The sequence below is a fragment of the Apis laboriosa genome, unplaced genomic scaffold (genome assembly GCF_014066325.1).
Source record: "Apis laboriosa isolate Shangri-la unplaced genomic scaffold, ASM1406632v1 scaffold12_cov154, whole genome shotgun sequence".
NCBI classification, from domain to species: domain Eukaryota; kingdom Metazoa; phylum Arthropoda; class Insecta; order Hymenoptera; family Apidae; genus Apis; species Apis laboriosa.
In genome coordinates, this window is record NW_025221207.1 from 1075577 (window position 1) to 1095259 (window position 19683).

General features: G+C 24.2%; 2 protein-coding genes across 2 annotated transcripts; both read right to left on the reverse strand.

Moving 5' to 3' along the window:
- Positions 1–384: 384 nt before the first annotated feature.
- On the reverse strand, positions 385–2863 carry LOC122720473 (saccharopine dehydrogenase-like oxidoreductase). Its single transcript, XM_043947225.1, has 8 exons — positions 2712–2863; positions 2098–2277; positions 1777–1952; positions 1361–1677; positions 1108–1254; positions 946–1036; positions 594–856; positions 385–513 (listed from the first exon to the last, which is right to left on the reverse strand). The coding sequence occupies exons 2-8, from the start codon at positions 2267–2269 to the stop codon at positions 408–410; spliced, it is 1272 nt and encodes a 423-aa protein (XP_043803160.1). The 5' UTR covers positions 2270–2277; positions 2712–2863; the 3' UTR covers positions 385–407.
- Positions 2864–4004: 1141 nt separating this feature from the next.
- Positions 4005–19607, reverse strand: LOC122720402 (chromodomain-helicase-DNA-binding protein 1). The gene is made up of 21 exons (XM_043947106.1): positions 18440–19607; positions 15787–15899; positions 14407–14688; positions 12981–13169; positions 12736–12905; positions 12005–12641; positions 11683–11890; positions 11300–11577; positions 10320–11046; positions 9999–10244; positions 9745–9912; positions 9533–9659; positions 9293–9450; positions 8866–9224; positions 8537–8771; positions 8186–8305; positions 7876–8103; positions 7456–7782; positions 6888–7363; positions 6695–6808; positions 4005–6615 (listed from the first exon to the last, which is right to left on the reverse strand). Exons 1-21 carry the CDS (start codon positions 18443–18445, stop codon positions 6399–6401), a joined length of 5385 nt encoding a protein of 1794 aa, XP_043803041.1. The 5' UTR covers positions 18446–19607; the 3' UTR covers positions 4005–6398.
- Between the last annotated feature and the right edge of the window lie 76 nt (positions 19608–19683).

Genomic DNA, 19683 nt, shown 5'->3' on the forward strand with positions numbered 1-19683 from the left:
AACCCTTTCTGTTAATTTCTAGTAGCAGAAATATGCATCTTTTTGGAAATATACATATATTATTTATATATTTCAAGCATATATAAGACGAAGTAATTTCTTTATAAATTCAAGCTTATTATTTTTATCATTTAATTTTTAAAATTATTTTAAAAAAATTTCAACTGTTTGAAAATTGTTTTAGATGTAGTTATAAAGATAAAAATATTCTTATAAAAAATATTCTTATAAAAAATATTCTTATAAAAAAATTTCTTGAATATATTAATTAATTGTAAAAATGAAAATATTAATATCAAATTTAAATATAATTATAAAACAAAAATAAAAATATAATGTTTCAATTTACTATACTTTTGTTTTTATCATATTAGAACGAAGTTGTACCTGTAAATGCATCAAATATTTTATTTTTCAATAGAAGAAATAACCTCGAATTTTATGTCCTTTTTAATTAATTCTTCGATTAATGATGTTTTACCAAAAGCAGCACCAGAAGATAAAACTCCTCCACTAAAATTTTAATAATACAATTAAAGTTTTATGAAGAAAAAAATATTACATGTATGTTTAAATTAAATATAAAAACGTACTTTACAGGTATTTTATCTGATTCTTTGAGAATTGTTATAGCAGAAAGCAATAACATAGTGCATGTAGCACCATATGCAGGATTAGTTCCACTGACTTTGGTAATTAATACCTTGTTTGGTGGATCTTTATGCTTATCAGTAGGTTCAACTAATTTTTCAGTCCATCCTTCTGCCTTAAATGTAATGGAGAACTTAATTTTATCAAGTTCTTCTGGTTTAGCCATTTCATAGCCTATATATCCACCAGAGAAAAATGTAGGATACTAAACAAAATTTTATAAAATTGTATTTTTTGTTTAAAATATCAAAATAATATATGAAATATTTTATGTTAAAAAAAAATATAACATACCTTCAATAACAAATTACGACCAAATTCGTATTTAGATAACATTAAAAATATGAAACCAAAAATAATAGTTTTTAATACTGCAAAAAGAGAACTGGAAAAAAAAATTATTTAATATAGAATTTTAAATGTAATTCATATCATTCATTTTAATAAATTGATTACTTAAGTGTGAAATAAGTTTGAATTTGCGCTGGTCGTTGTTTATATTTTTCATATAAAAATCGTTGAGTACGCAAAGTTACAGAACGATCAGCTCCTGGAAATATCATAGACCATCCTTCTGATAGAGAAGATTTATGAATGAAACCCCTAAAATGATTAATAATATTAAAAATTATATTAAATATTAAATAAATATAATTAATAATATAATAATATAATATAATAATTAATAATTAAATAAAGTATAATTAACCTTGTTTTAAGTCTTGGCCATAATTCAGGTAACTTTTCAGGATAAAGTTTAGTGCGCAATTCGCGTAATTCATGAGAATGTGCTATACCATAAATAGCTGATTCATATGTTCCATAATTTAAGGGAGCACCATTGATTTTTGAGGTTGACCATAAATTTAAATAAGTTTCAATAGAATTGACTTCACCATCAAATTTTTGTTGCGTAAAAATTATACCAAGATCACATGGTATAGTATCAAATCCACATGAACTTATAATATAGATACCAGCTTCTTCTGCAGCTTTATTATATTTTAATTGAATATATTCTATATACTACAATAAAAATAAATAATATAAAAGTGCATAAATGAATATAAATTAAATTAATTTGAATATTAACATCAATAAGTTTGAAATAATTCAATAAATTACCTGGGGTTCTCCACTGACATCAACTTGATGAGTATGTGTGGCAATACATGCTTTAATAATAGGTTCTCCATACAATCTATATGGGCCACAACAATTAACAAGGACTTTTGCATGTGATGTCATTTTTTTCAGTGATTCTTCATCTTTCAAATCAGCAATAAATATAGGCACATCATCTGAAAAAAATTAATCATATAATTTTTAAATATATAATTTTATATAATAATAAAATTTTATATAAAATTTTATATAATAATTTTATATAATAATTATGATGAAAATTAAATGTTAAAATTGTAATTAATTAGAATTTAATTTTACCAATATTAGAAGCAAATTCTTTAACAATTGCTTCTAAAGCTTGCTTCCTGCGTCCAGACACTCCAAATTTCATTTGTTTTTCTACAGCTAATTGTACTGCTATTTTTACAGCATATTTTCCTGTAAATCCAGTAGCTCCAAATATTATAAAATCTAATCGTTGATCTGTCATGATTATATCTATAAAATAATAAAAAATATATAATTTTTTCTTTTTTATTATAAATAATTTTTTAAAGTTGTAAATTTTAAGTATTTGATTTTATAAAAATAAAATACAAAAATAAAATTTAAAAACAACGTAATATTTATGTAAATTTATTATAATAAATTTTAATAATGCACTAAATATTGATATATAGATCAAATATTAAATACTTTATATATAAAATTAAAAAAATTATAATAACTCTTAAAACCAAATTTATTTTTTTAAGTAAATATAATAAAATATTAATTAGAAAGGTATATCTTTTATAATGTGTTTCGAATATTGCTATAACTTAAATGTCATTTCGCCGATAGCCGACAGTTTGACATAATTATAATTTTCAAGAAGTTTCCATATTTTTATGCAATTAATAATTTTTAAATTTTGTTCATAGAATACATACCTTTTGAAAAATTGATGTTTTGATTTGATGAACGAGATGTTTATATGTTTATTCTTTTGCTAAATTTAATAAAATTGCACTCTTTCTTAATTGCGTCTTTCTATCGTATGTTAATACATGGAATCGAATTGCGTTTATATAGAATCCAAAGGGAGGGGATTTTATTACGTAATATGTTTCCTATAAATATTTTTATATTTTTTATACATAAAATATAAATTTTAACTATAAAAAATATTTTCTACAATTAGAAATATATTTTATTATAAGAATACTTATTTTATATAGTATTTGTATTGGATATGTTTAATTGAATGTATATACATAATATAATATACATGGATTATATTATGTATTAAGTATTATGCAAAACTAGAAGGAAGACTCAAAAACAATACGAATATGATTGGTTATATTCTAATATATTTTTTAATACAATATTAATCTCTTTTATATCTCTTCTAATAAAAATAAATATATATATTGATCGAAAGTTTCAAATTTAAAAATCAGAATACTTATTTTATATAATATATATATATATTATTTATATCCGATATTTAATATATATATATTTAAATTATATTATGTAATAAATATTATACAAAGCTAGAAGGAAGACTCAAAGACAAGAATATAAATACGATTGGTTATATTTCAATATATTCTATTATCCCAATATATTTTCTAATACAATATTAATTTCCTTTATCTCTTTTTTAATAAAAATAAATATATGTATTAGTCGAAAGTTTCAAATTTAGAAATTATATTATAACATATAATAATAAGCAAATTAGGCTACATTACAGTATACAATTTCGCGCGAAAAAATTTAATTTTAAGTCAGTATTTGCGTCAATTTGTGATGATTACAACTCAGTCTTATTTTTAAACGAAAGAAACGAATAATATTTTTATCCATAATGGAGATTTAACTTACCAATTATTATTTATAGTATATTCTATATTTTATATAAATTAATGAATATATTTTCATATATTTCTTTTTTTTGAAATTATTTTTTTTCTAATTGTACTATATAATTACTGGTGCATCTTATATATGTATATATATTTATTTAAATCGAATTTACATGTATAAAACCAGTACTTACATAATAATTTTTTACTCTATGTGTACTAGTATTTATAAGATTATGCGATATAATTTGAAAAATATTTGTAATTACAAAATATTATCATTGTATCATTGTAAATAAAATGAAGAATAAAATATTATTAAACAATTGTTGTTATATTTATATTTAAATACATATTTAAAGATTTTTATTTATACTAATAAATTCGTTAAAAAATAATTCTAGCAAATAGTTAAATGAATCAATTTTCAAAATTCGCATAAGCATGGCACTTAAGACGTACATATGTCAAAAACTTTCATTTATATTTTAAAAAATAATAAAATGTGTAATTGCCCTATTTCAATTATTGAATATTAAATTATTCTACTATATCATTTATTTCTCTTAATTTATATTTACAACATATCTCGTTTTATTACTCGCAGTCTGTATTCAGCTAGTAATAAATTATAAATAGCTCACTGTTTAGAATATCACTTTGCAATTAAAAATCTAAACTAGCAAATTTCTATCGTGGTATAATTTCAATGTACTTTGTTTTATATATATGTAAGACACGAAGTATCGTTAACGTGTGTACAATTCCCGCTTTGATCTGATCAAATACCATCACACGTATGTGTAACATATACTATTATTTACAGAAATGCACACTAAAATTGTAAATCTTTGCCATAAATTCATTTTATATGAATAAACTAATCTACAAAATAATTTGTTTATTTTATAGTTTAATAAAGGCATTATATCGTTTATGCAAATCATTTTAGACAAAAAAAAAAAAATTACACTATAAGAAAAAATTCATAGCATTTACGTGATTTTAGGATGAAAAAAATTAATGCATACATACAAAAGAGTTTAACATTCATATTTTATGAATATAAAATTTGTAAATATTTGTTACGGAAATAGAATATAATTTATATTGCCTGATGTATCCTAATGGATAAATAATGAAATACAAAGTTTTCGCAAAAACTTATAGTTTACCACAATTTAAGGTTTAATCAAGAAATACTTTAATATCTTTTCCGAGATATTAATCGTTGAATAATTAAAAACTCATATTCTTTTTTTTAATTACAATAATATAGTTATATTCAATCATTCTTAACTAAAGCAAAACTGAGGGAACTAGTAGTCTTTTGTTTATTCTTTCTACGAAAGCAGAATACTATCTCATTAATTCCAGAGTTAAATATACATCGAATATAACTATCGCCTTATACTAATATTTACAATATTTCACAGTGTTTTTGATAGGATATAAAACTATAGTACTTTAAAAGAATGAACGCAAAAATAGAATTCTTATCTACTTTTCAATTGTGAAAGTATAAATTCTATATAAGAGGAGAAAGTTAATATTTTTTTTCTCTTTTAAGAATGTAATCATCTGTTGGCAAATATCATATTTGTCGTTCTAATTTTACAATAAGCGCAGCTCGTTTATACTGCATATCATCACAAAAAGATGTTATTCTACATTTGATGTAAAATTTTTTTGAATTTTCAGTTAATAGAAAATTTATAATGTTGACTAATTTGTACAATTTTACAAACCTCATTGTATGAAATAAGATATCAATATTTTAATATCTATTGCAGTGCAATAAAATATTGACTAATGTAAAAAGATTAATTATTAAACTATAAATCAATCATGAAAGTTTGAAGATTTATGAAAACATAGTATAGTTTGAAGAAGTGAATAATTGTATACAAGCTAAACATCCATTAAACATACATGATCATATCGAAAATGCAAAATATGTTACATGCGATTTAGGAAGGCATACATTTTAAATTATGATTTTTAGCACTGTACGTAATAATATACACTACAAACACATTAATTTGATTTTAGTTCGTTATCAAATCTTATCATAATTGCACTGTAATAAAACAGAATAGTAAACGTAATTTCTTACGTATGAGAAACATTAATGAATAGAAACTTAAAAATTCAGCATCGCTATTTTTGGTGAAATCCGACATATATAAAAAAATTATTAATTATACACTAAGAATATGAATTAATTCATTATTTTTGCACAACCTCTCCTTAAAAAGACCATTCAATCATGGTATAATTCTTTGTCGTACAGTATTATCCGCTTAAGTATTGCAAATTCGGGTTCATGTTGCGACACTCCAGAGAGGTAGACATTTTTAAAAATTGCTTTCATTGCTTCGTTCTCTTATCGAGTACATCGAAGGCGAGAAACAACAAGAATGAAATACATTTTTTTTTGTCGCCGTTTTAAACCCGAAAAAGCTAATAATCTCATTAAAGAAGTTCTAGGAATTAATGAAGATAATTTTGTAATATTCAAGCGAGGAAAAAATGCGACACTTAAGCGCACAATACTGTATTAAGTAAGCATCGGAGTAAATTTATACATAGGTACAAGTCACGAGTGGTACTACTAAATCACAGAATAAACTGTGTAAAGAATTTCGCATATAGCCATGTTTAAGGGAGCATAATGTAATGCTCAGTCAGGTAAAATACAAGGCTCTATCGAAATTACAGCCGCTCAACAACACATTCAAGAACGGTAACAAGGAAGGAGCACTAGGAGTTAGCATTTGGTGGAGGTGGTCTTCTATCATAATCTCGTCTGTAATCTTTGTTTGGTCGCCAATCACTAGGATAACTATCTCCAGGATAACCTCGACTTCTAAAATGGCTTGGTGGAATATCAGATGGAGCATAACCGCCGCCTCCACCTCCATATCCTCCTGGACCATATCCATAACTGGGTGGTCCTGATGGATATCTGTAATAATCACTGAACACAGATTTTGAATTTTTTGAACACTGATATTTGATGAACTTTATTTTCATACGGAATATTATTTATAGCCTACCTTCGTTTGTCATTCATGTGCATACTCCGATCGCGATCTCGATCTCTGTCCCGATGATATCCACTAGACATTCGTCCATAAGAATCGAAACGATCACGTTTATGGTCTCCAAATCTATACATAAATCATTTTAAATTAGATACTTTATTATAATAATTATTCTATATCTTTCTTTATTATTTTATTATTATACCTTCCATCTCGTATATCTCTTCCATCACGAGATAACCAATGATCATCATCTCTGCTTCCACTATAATGTCCGCTCATATAACCACCACTATCTCTTCTGATTCTTTCATCTTTACCTCCACTCATTCTATCCATATTTCTATCACTATGTGTTCTATCTCTATCTCTATCACGTTCTCTATCTCTTTTCATGTCTTTATGTTTTGATTCTTTTTCTTTATGTCGTGGTGTATCTACACTATTAGTAGTACTTGAAGTAGAATTTGGAGTCGATGTAATAGGGGTAATAGTAATAGCACCAATAGTAACTGTAGACGTATTGCTGATACTATTTACAGCAGATATACTTGAGAGGTGTTTTTTACTTGGTGTATTACTACTATTCGAATTTTCTTCTATATCTTCGATTCTACGTTTTTGCAATCTACTTTCTTTAATAGTTTCTATTTGTTTATCGATATGTTTTTCCGAGTGCTTCTATAAAATTAAATTAGTTTTATGAATAAAATTAAAATTAGTTATATGAATAATAATGTATATATTATTAAAATAAGAATAAAATATCATACTTTTACATTATTTGAGTCCTCTTTCTTTTCTGGACTAGAAGTAGCACTAGTGTTACTTTCACCTCCTTTTTTTGTCGCGTGTTTATACAATTTGTAAAGTTTTTTTGCATCAAATTCTGTAAATTTAGACACAAAATACCATAAATTGCTTCTCCATTCCTTAATTTGTTCAGGATCTCTATATTCTTCTAAACAAGTGTTAATTTGATTTCCAATTTGTACAAGACATTGTCTTGTGTGTGCGACTTGTTCCGCTTCACTTAAAGATTGATCAGGTCTATCTAAAGCTTTGAGTGCTTTCTTTACTGGTCTCATCTTTTCTTTACACTATATAATTAAAAAATAAATTAGATTATTATTCATATTTGATGCATATAAATGATGCTTTAATATAAATGATATTAAAGCAATTAATATTACCTCATTAAATATAGAAGGATCCAAATCACCAAGAACATCAAGAGCTCTTGGTTCATTATTAGCAGTAAAATGCATTGGACCTGCTGCTTGTTTTGCTTTTTTAGCTTTTTTATTTTCTTTTTTTTCTTTCTTAGTTTTTTTTTCTTTCTTTTTTTCCTCTACTATATCTTCAACTTCTTCTTTAGTTTCTTTCTTTACAACAACCTCTTCTTCTTTCTTTGTAGGTAGCTTTAATTAAAATGATTTTTAAATTAAAAAAAATATTAATATTTTTTTTATTTTATGATTTATAAATATATAATAAATTTACCTTTTCAATTTTAGATTTAGATTTATTACTTTCTTCACCCGAACTATCATTTTCTTCTATAATTTCTTTTGTAATGGCAGGTTTTGCTTCTTTTGGTTTTCTTGGCTTTCTTGCCTTAGTCTAAAATTATTATTTGAACAAATTATAATATACAATATGAAATTATAATTTATTTATAAATCTCATTAATTATGAAAAATGTATATTATATAAAAATTAAAATTATCAGGTTTTTAGAAATTACCTTGAATTGATATTCGGATTGCGGGATAAGGACATAACCCTGCCAGGATAAAATAATAGGATAAAGGGTTTTTTTAATGAAATATTATATAAAAAATATCTTCTTACCACTCCTAATTTTGAATCAATTTGTTTCTTGAGAACTTTTAATAAATATTCGGCTCGAGTATTTATTTTTTTTAATTGTAATTTGCTACCATTTGGAAGAAGTTTATCACCAAGTTTTAAATTATTATCCATTTTGATAGCTTCCCATGAGCCCATTCCATGTTGATATATACCTCTTAAGAGTCTAGAATCATCCTCAGAATTCCAGTCACAATCAAAATTTGCTGGTTTTAATCTATAATAGGATATATATATATATAATTATAAAATAAATATACAATATAAAAATATTTTTAATTATAAAAATTTGATGAGAAAAATATACATACTTAATATCAATATGCCAATTAGATCGTTGTTCCGAATCTGAGGGTAAAGCTTGTTCTAAAGGTTCTAATTCTTTTACAGCAGCTGAGAAAGATTTTGCATTAACCATAACTCCACCAATTTTAAATGTAGGACCACGACCTCTTTTACGACCAGGACCTTTACCCTCTTCTTCGCCTTTATTTTCTTTTGCTGTACTTTCAAATTCAGATAAACAAGCATCGCATCTAGTTTTTAACTGATCTCCCAAGAAACGTAATTCTGACATTGGTTTTTCTTGCAGTTCTGCATCCGCCGCAATATCATCTAATCGTTTTAATGGCGCAGGGAATTTTTTGTAACTTTTAACAAATCTTCGTATCTACATAACAAAAGAAATTAAATTTATTTAATACATGCAAAATTATTATTATATAAGAAAATACATACCTCTGCATCAGTAAAACTTTTTATGTTTTCGCGTGGCGTAACTCTTGGTCTACCTCTTTTTTTAGGACGTTCATCATCACTACCCTCAATCTCACTTCCAGAATCCTCACCTTCTTCACTATCATCAGCAGATAATTTTTTTCGTTTTCTTCCTCTTCCTTAATAGCAAAACGAAAAATTTATATACATACATAATTATATGTTATAATAATAAATCAACATTTTTAACACAATATATACCTTCCCCACTTTGATTAATTTGCTGTAATGTTTTTCGACTTCGTGGAGGCAAATATAAATCCTCCATTTCTTTTGATTTTTCTTCTTCTTCAACTTTTTTTCTGAAATTTTCTGGAATAATTTCGGCCTAAAATCAATCGAAATAAAAATAATTAGTACTCATTTTTATATATAAAAATATTAAAAAATATATTTAATGTCTAAATAATTACCCAATCTTTACTTTCATCATCATTATCATTAGGTTGATTAACTGGTTCAGATTCTTCTTCAAATGCAGCAAAACTAGCAACTTTGAATGCAGATAACAATTCATCTCCCACAGTTGAAGGTCCTTCATCTCTTGTTTCTGCTCTTCTTAGAATTTCATCAATATCGCACTAATAACATAAAAATAATAAAAAGTTATATTTTATATTTTTATGTAGATCTAATTTATAATAATTTATTTTTTTAGAACAATTACAGTTGGTTCTTCATCTCCATCTTCTTCATCTTTAAATAAGTCTTCAGCTCCAAATTTTAAAATAGCATTTAAATCTTCTTTGTTGAATGGATTATTATTGGTCCCTGCATTTTTTTTATCTAATACTGTTCGTCCAGTTGTGTCCATCCGTTGAATTACAAGATGATCCAAAACCATTTTTTGTTTTGCTCTTTCTACTATTTCTTCTTCTACAGAATTTTTTGTTACTAAACGATAAATATTTACCTAAATAAAAAATTTTTTTAAATAAAATATTGCAATTTAAAATATGTTATAATATTTATATAAAATATATTAAACCTGATTTTTTTGACCAATACGATGTGCCCTAGCTTGTGCTTGTAGATCATTTTGTGGATTCCAATCTGAATCAAAAATAATGACAGTATCAGCAGTAGCAAGGTTAATACCAAGACCACCTGCTCTTGTCGATAATAAAAAACAAAAATCTTGGGATCCTTCTGCATTAAAATGATCTAATGCTTGTTTTCGTAATTCTCCTTTTATACTTCCATCTAATCTTTGGAATGGAAAATGTTTTTTTTGTAGGTATTCTCCAAGAATATCCAACATTCTGACCATTTGACTAAATATTAATACTCTATGACCTGTTTCTCGTAATCTCACTAATAATTTATCAAGAAGCACTAATTTGCCAGAACCTCGAATTAATTGTTGTAAATAATCTTCATTATTGTCCTTTCTTTCATTTTCAGTAGGTTTTGTGAGGAAAGCATGATTACAACATTTCTTTAATTCAATAACAATATTTAGGAACGTCATAGTAGAACCTTTAACTCCTTTTCGCAATGCATTATAATTTTTTGTTAATATCCATTTGTAATATTGTTTTTGTAACGATGTCATTTCTACTCGTAATATTTGTTCAACTTTCGCGGGTAGAGACTTTTCTACATCTTTTTTGACACGTCGTAAAATAAATGGTTCTAATTGTTTATGTAATTTGGAATAGCCTTTTTGAGCCGCATTATCATGCTCCTTTTCAAATTCTTCCCATGAACCAAACCTATATAAATACAAAAAAAGAATTATATTATAATATTATTTTTATTAGAATTTTATTTTAATACTATTTTATATATCAATTTGTAATTGTACTTTATATATATTATTTTATTTTATCTTTTATATTTGTAATTTTATTTTTTAACAAAATTATTTAATTATAAAATTAATTAATTACAATTCATATATACATTCAATTTTAAATAGTATATTTAATGTTTAATAAATGGCGATAATATTAAAAAAAAACTTACTTAGTAGGCATTATAAAGTGTAATAAGGCCCATAATTCTTTTAAACTATTTTGTAATGGAGTACCAGTTATTAAAAGACGATGATTTGTATGAAATTCAGCAAGTGCTTTGTACAAGAGAGAGTCATCATTTTTTAATCGGTGTGCTTCGTCTACTAGCAATACGGCCCAATTTAAGGCACCCAAAAATGCTTTATCTTTAAGTACTATCTCATATGTTGTAAGTATGGCATTAAATTTTAATCTTTTTGAACTGTAACACCATTCGTATTCTCTAATCTAAAATATATTTATAAAATATATATAAATAGAAAGTAAATATATTTAAAAAACAACATAAAAAATAAATTTAATTTTATAAAAATAAAAATAAATAATACATACAACATTACGGGAAGTAACATCACCCAAATATGTAACAAAATTCATATCTGGTGCCCATTGTGACATTTCTCTTTGCCAGGAAGTCATTGTTGAAAGAGGCACTACTAACAAAAATGGTCCATAAAGCTGATGTGTGTGGAATAAATAATAAAGGAAGCATATCGTTTGTATAGTTTTACCAAGACCCATTTCATCTGCTAAAATAACACTATAAACACATGTAAAAAAAAAATTATTATAATATAAAATATATAATAAAATCTTAATTAATACATTATATAATTTTATTATACTTTTAATTGTATTGAGAAAAATAATATACCTATTTTCTTTGCACCATGAATGAATCATCCAATTTAATCCATCCATTTGATAGTCTCTAAGAGTCAAATCTCGACCTTTTCCCATATAATCTGGTTGTCCTTTTAACTGATGAAATTTAGGTCTAGATTTAAGAACTTTACAGTGTTTACTTGGTGTTCTTTTTGACTCCTCTCTTTCACGAAATTCTTTTATTTTTTCTGGCCATTTTTTGACAATTAGTGCTCCATCTTCCCATGTAGCCTCAGCATAAGGTAAACTTTCCCATTTGCAATAATAATCAGGATGTTCTGAATCTGGTTTATTATATTCAGCAATAATTCTTTCAACATTATTATAACTTTTCAAAAGATCTTGTTGAAGTTCTAATTGACACTCAAAATAATCTATATCTTCAGGTCCAGCATAATCTCTCCATTGTTTGATTTCTCGTTCTCGTTTAATAAAATTATCTAATTTTTTTAATCCTTTTACTTTTTGAGCTTTTAAAGATTCTTCTGATTCCCATGTATTATGAATATGAGACCATCCTTTCCATTTTATTAAATATTGCAATTCAGTTTCTTCCCTAGATAAGTCTTCAGGATTTGGATCGCCATTTTCTTCTACAGCATAAATTGTAGTGACATTTCCTGTAACTAAAAAATAATATTATAGCAAAATATTTAAGAAAATAAATACAAATATAATTGTAATTTATAATTTACAATAATAAGTATATTAAATACTAACTTCCTTTTTTACCAATTCTTTGTCCCAAAATTCGTTCAATTGTTTCTGCATTATCTGGTTCTGTATTTGCAGTACTACCTTCATCAATTTCAACAAGATCTTCACTATCAGTTCTTTCTTCACTTTCTTCTTTATAACTAATAGCAGTTCCAGTTCTTCTTGTAACTTGTCTGATATTCAAATTAACATTAATTTATGAATATCATAGTTATTTTATTATAATTATAAAAAATAATATTAAATACCTTCTATTATCATCGCTATCAAAAGAAGAATTTTCAGATGATTCTGAAATACGTTTCTTTCGTATTCTTGCCTTTTCTTTTGCTTTCTGTGCAGCGCGTCTATTTAACGATTTACTAGGTGGAGGTCTTCTACTTTCAACATCATCAGATTCAGAATCTGAGCTATCTGAATTCCATGAGTTATGTGAACTATAAAAAAAAGAGAAAAAATATAAATGTAAACATATAAATTTATAAATATATTATAATAATAATAATAAAATAAAAAAATCATGTATATATATTTTACACACATATATTTTATTCATTTGATATTTTTATCCCAAATTAAGTTTGAATATTAAAATATTTAAATTATAAATATTAAAACTATTTTTTTTGTTAATAATAAATATAATTTAATAATAGAATCATGTTGGAAATAAAATTTTTTTTAATTAGATATTTATAAATAATAATTAAAATATAATAAGTTACAAAATTTTCATTTATAAAAATAAATTTTTTTTATATAATCTTTACTTACTTTTACTAACAAAAAAATAATATTTATTAAATTATTCTTACTATATAATGCATTGATAATATTTTACATGCAATAAATTCTACACAAATTCACGCGCGCGCATATGTTATATATATTATCATATATATCTTTTTCTATATAAATGTTATAATGAATTACATAAATGCATGAATAAATAGCACAAACTAAAGATAAAATAAATATTAAATATAAAAATTATTTGTTACAATGCAATAGTTTATTTAACAAAACAAAATTAAAAACAAGGTAAAAAACAAACAGTGCTATGGTGTAAAAATATGTTTAAAGCACTAAGCTTAATAAACACAAATTTAAACATCAAAAATAAAAAGTATAAAAGCACATTAATACACAATATCTATTCTGCAATACAGAATAGAGCACATTATTAACATGAAAGCTTTAAAGAATTATTATTATTGCGAAATACAAACCTATTGAACAATTATAAATTATATATAATCCAAATTAATTGTAAATTATACTAATTATAAATTGAAATTTTATCAATATTAAAAATATTTAGTTATTTTTATAATTTTTTATAGTTTTTACAAATTATAAGATTAAGATTTGTGACATTTGTTTTTATTGTATTTTTTAAATATTATTCTGTAGAACCATTTAATTTTTTAAAATATTTAATATTATAAATATATACAAAAAAGAATTTTATTTTTCACTAAATTTACTAGATATATATCAATAAATTTATATTTTTAAAAAATTATATATTTTGAATTATTATATTATACAATAAAAAATGTATTTATTTAATTTGTACAATATTAATTTAATTCATAAAAAAATAATTAAAAAGATTGCAAAATTCTTAATTTCAATTTTTGATAATTATTTGAGTTTCTTCATGTTACTTACCCCTTTTTTTTAAATTTCTTGCGACTATCACTATCGCTTTCACGTTGTGTAGCAAGCCTTTCAGGCTCTTTCCTAGAACGGCCGGATCTTCTGATTCCATAAATGTCAGGATTCTCATCCCATTCACGACTAGACTCATTCTTAAGCCTAACTTTTGTTTCTGTGCTGTGATTTGAACTTTTGCTCTGGAAGCTATCACTTTGTGCAGGTGCATCCGATTTCTCTGATTTATCAGAATCAGAACCTGATCCTGATCCGGAACCACTTGAAGAGCTAGAGTCACTGCATTTGCAGTCAGGTAATGTTTTATTTCACTATCATTGTTTATATAATTACAGAAGTTATTGTAATTTAAAAAATATTGAATAAAATACATAAATTTATCTAAATATACTACAAAGTACTATTTTTATAATTATTAATTTAAAATGGCAATTGATTATAAATCTAAATATTGATAATTATTAATATATATATATATATATATATATATATTAATAATTAATAAAATATATATATTATTAAATATATAATTAAATATATTAAAATTTTATGATCTTTTTTCTTTTTTTTATTATTCAATTTTAATTCGAAATAAAAAATATGCACAATTACAAAAGCATTATAATTTAATACATCAATGTTGATTTATCTATATGTATTAACTAAATGCAATATGTACATATCAGTTACAAATCATTTAATACCTTTAAGTAACTTTAGATATCCTGATATTAAGTTGTAATCTTAGTATTTCTATTCTTCAGTATTTGCATTTCAATACATTTGTGAAAATATCTCTTTTCCTTATGTTTCTGTATCTACATTAACATACACTAATGTAATAGAACAAATTATTATAAAATGATTAAAGCAGTATAATACTAGCTCACCTAGTGTTTAAATTATTTTAATATACAAGAAAACAAATACTAATTGCATATGAGTAACAGAAACTTGAAGATTGTGCTTATATAAAATTCAAGGAATACATTAAATTAGCATGATTATGAAAGCAATGTTAATGCTATATAAAGCTATAGCAATACACAAAGTTAAATAATTAATCTTAAATAATCCTTTACATATCAGAAAGCCAAATACATTATATAAAATATATTATATATTATTAAATATTAAATATTATACATAAATATTAATTATTATTATTAAATCTATATTTATTACTATTATTCTATATAAAAATTGTTTAATACTAGATAGATAAGTAAAATAATAATTAAAAAATAATAATAACAATATTAATAATAATAATAATAATAAAAATTCAAACAAATATGAAATAAAACAAATATTAATTTTCCATGTTTTGGACTTTCTGAAAGAAAGGAATTAAATAATGTCGATTTTAATACCCACCTTTCTGATCCAGAACCAGATCCTGTATTGCTTCCTGAAGAAGAGCTATCACTCTTACTTTCATTTTCAGAATCAGACCCCGATTCTTTACCAGATTCAGACTCTAATGTTTTCTGTAAGTTAATCAGACCAATCTAATATTGTTTTATTTTCAAAAATACATAAGTCGCAATGTGTTGTTTGGAATAGTTTTTATATAATAATATTAATATAACTGTATTTTTTAATTATATATAATATGTTCTTTAGAATTAGCAGTTCTTTAGATTTATTTAAATATATTTTGAAAGTAATAATATATAATATCCTTTCTTGTTTTGTGTATTTTTAATGTTCAGAATATAATTTGTACATAAATTAGCAGTGCCATCTATCAAGAGAATCTTTCCTCCATTTTGTAATTCTTGACCACCATCTTGTAGTTAAGAATTACTTAAACAAAACTCCTTAATGATCCATTATATACACTCTAATAAAATTAGCAGCGTATTACATTTGATTTTGCATTTTTAGATTATATTCAATTACATATCAATAAAGAAATAAATTCATATTAATATAAATCAAGCAATATATTAAATAAAAAGATAGTTACATATTTACATATATTAAAGATAAATTTACTGTTTAAAAATTATAGATTTTCTCTTTATCTAAAAAATTATTCATAATAGAAATATAAAAATTCTTTCATTATTTATTTTATGTAACTATCTTAAATAATGAAATGGCAGAAGAATTCTGCAGGACTTTTTGTAAGTGATTAATCCAAAATATATAGAATAGTTTCCTGTAAATAACCAACATAAGATAGGTATTTTAGAATAATATAATTCACCATTTTTAAATACTATACATATTTATTAAACAATTCAAGTACATTATGTACAATATTTATCTGATCTTAAAATTTACATTTGTTTATTAAATTTAGTATACAAGTTAGAAAAAATTGTATCCAAAATATTTTCATAATCAAAAGTTATTATCAATTTTAATATTAGAATAATACTTGTTTTTATATTTAAATATTTTTAGCAATAAAAGAATGATAAATAATCTCAAATTTATGTTGAAAGAAATACAAAAATACAAATCTGTTATATGAAGCACAATACTATTTGAAAATAAACTTTCCGTTACATTTCATAAAAAAAATTTATATTTTAACTCATAATAATGTGTTTCATATAACAGAAACAAGACTTTCATAGAATAATTATTTCTTCTAAAATTTAATTTCTTTAATAAAATCTTTCAACTTTACTTATAAGATTTTTTATTACAATAAAAACTGTTTTAAACTCTAGAATGTACTGAATATATAAAAATTGAAATATTATTATTCAAATTTTATATTATACTTTATTTATTAATGATAAAAATACTAATGAATAACTATTATATGTAACAAAAATATTTTTCTATGCATAGTATGTATATAATAAATGTATCTTTTTAACTTAAGAAAGAATAAATTTTAAATACTTATTAAATTGAATTTTATTCTTTCTTTAATATGATTTAAGTAAGATAATATCAATTTTTATATGATATTAAATAATTATTTTCTACTTTTGCAAATCCCAGAATTTAATTTTGTTACATGTTTTGATAAGAATATATTTTGCACTATTATATATTAAATATTATATAACTATAAAAATATTCTTAATAAAACAAATGTAAAAACATTTTTTTGCATATTACACTAATTTTAATAGAAATTATCTTTTATACATCTTTTATACATTTTTAATCCATATATATGAATCATTATTTCTTTTAGTTTTATATCTTATCTTTACATAATTTTATTGAAAATAACATTTAAAATTATTAATGTTTTACAACAAATTGCTATGTTTCTTTTATGTGCAAATTCAAAATAAATTTGTGATATATTTCACAAGTTTATACAAACCCAAGATTTTATGAAAGACAAAGAATAAACAAAAAATAAGATTTTATTCATAATATATAAAAAAAATCTTGAAATATCAGAGAAATCTCTGGTTTTCCTAAAGGAAAAACTCAGAATATATGAAATATTTTCTACATGAAAAGCATGTAATTGCCAAGAGCTTTTACAGGTGATTGTGCTACACAGTCTCTAACTATAATGTAGAGAATGTATATCAATCTTTGAGCTTAATTTGCAAAAATGGGTCTATTTAAAATTTTTGAATAAGCATAGGTCCAAGATAAAGGAGAATGCAAGGAATCATTTTTGATAAAAATTAGTGTGGAACAATGATATTTTAAGTGATAAATGTCAAATTGAACGAATGTAAACAAACTTATAGGTTATTAAGAGCCTAGAAACTATGTAAAATTGCAGAAAATTATGATTTGGTGGAGACAAGTCTCTGAGCTCATAAGGTCAATGAGACCCCGCCCTATATGCAGAAATCTTTTAAATAAAATTACAATGATTTTTTACATTTTTACGAGGATTTTTGTCCTTGTAGTTTAATGAAACGCATGTGACAACGCGACTTTTCCCTACTCCAAACAACACCGCGGCCATATCACGCAAATTGATCATTAAAACAACATTGATGCTCGTATCGGCTACGAAAACAAACAATTATTGCCAAAAAAAATTGAAGAAAAGCTGAAACTTAAACAATTTTCGAACCCGACCACTCACCTGCATCGTTCCGTCTGCGCGTCGTACCGATATCTCGATATTACACACACCACGCACAAAACCACGTTAATTTAATAATTAAACTGCCGTGTATACACGTATTCGTAATATTAAACGACTATTGATGTACAAAGTCGCGACATCGTGCAAAATTATCGAATTTTCACGTACTATATGGTCACGGGCCTGAGCTTGGCCGCCATTTTGTGAACTCGACTCGTTCTTTCGCCCTCCCCGACCGTCCTCCCGTCTATCATCCCATCATGCAACGCGCGCGCGCTCCTCCCTTCCCCTCTTTCATCTACACCCCAAACTAAAATGAAGGCCCTGCAAACGTGATAAAAATTAATATTTTTAAGAACATAATATTAACATCTGAAAAAATAAATTTTGCTATAAAATAATAATTATATACTTTAATTTCATTCTCGAATTTAAAAAAAAAAATATCATTTTAATCAATTGCATTAAAACGTAGTCATAAAACGGAAATCGTTGTATGACAGCCATTTTGATTACTCAGAAAGATTTTACCCAGAATGCCTGGCGAATTTTTCGATTACTTTGTATATGCGCAATTATGACGATCAAATAAATCATACAACAAAATCTCTTTATATACGCAATTTGCTTTAACTTTTTCGATTTATTTTATTCATTTATATCTTAAAATATATAAAATAAATTGAAATTTTATAGTTATAATAGTAATTTAATGAATTTTAAAATTTGAATATAAAAATTATATATAATTATATTTATATAAAATTATATAGACAAGTTTAATCAATAACAACATATACAAAAATCATTAATGTATAATATTATTTTCGAGCTCAGAGACTTAATCTCATTTTTTAAGACATAATTATAAAATATGATAAACTGAAAATATATAATTATATGAACGCCAATAGTGTCACCATGCAAAGTGAATAAGCAATCATATAAAGCAACATAATATGTAAAAGCTGTTGTTTTACATCAGATTGGGTAGAGACAAAAGTCAAATTTGATTGAATTGAAACAATAAAATATATTAGTTACTTTAAAGAGGAAAAAATTATTTCTAATAAAACAAGTAATTTTACCCGGTCCAATGAAAACCAGCTTGTCTTTTCGCAGGCGATGAAAGTAACGTATTATGACGAGAATGAAAGACGAAAAATATTACCCAGACACCCGTGGCACCTCATACCGGAAAAGGAAGAAAAGCCTACAAATTCGATATACGATTATTTACA

Coding starts and splice junctions, on each gene's coding strand:
- LOC122720473 (XM_043947225.1), bottom strand. CDS start 2,269: ATGACAGATCAACGATTAGATTTTATAATATTTGGAGCTACTGGATTT. Junction 1,255..1,360: donor TGGCCAAGACTTAAAACAAG/GTTAATTATACT, acceptor TAATCATTTTAG/GGGTTTCATTCATAAATCTT. Junction 857..945: donor GTCGTAATTTGTTATTGAAG/GTATGTTATATT, acceptor AATTTTGTTTAG/TATCCTACATTTTTCTCTGG.
- LOC122720402 (XM_043947106.1), bottom strand. Junction 13,170..14,406: donor AAGAAATTTAAAAAAAAGGG/GTAAGTAACATG, acceptor TTTTTTTTATAG/TTCACATAACTCATGGAATT. Junction 6,809..6,887: donor AGAGATATACGAGATGGAAG/GTATAATAATAA, acceptor ATTTATGTATAG/ATTTGGAGACCATAAACGTG.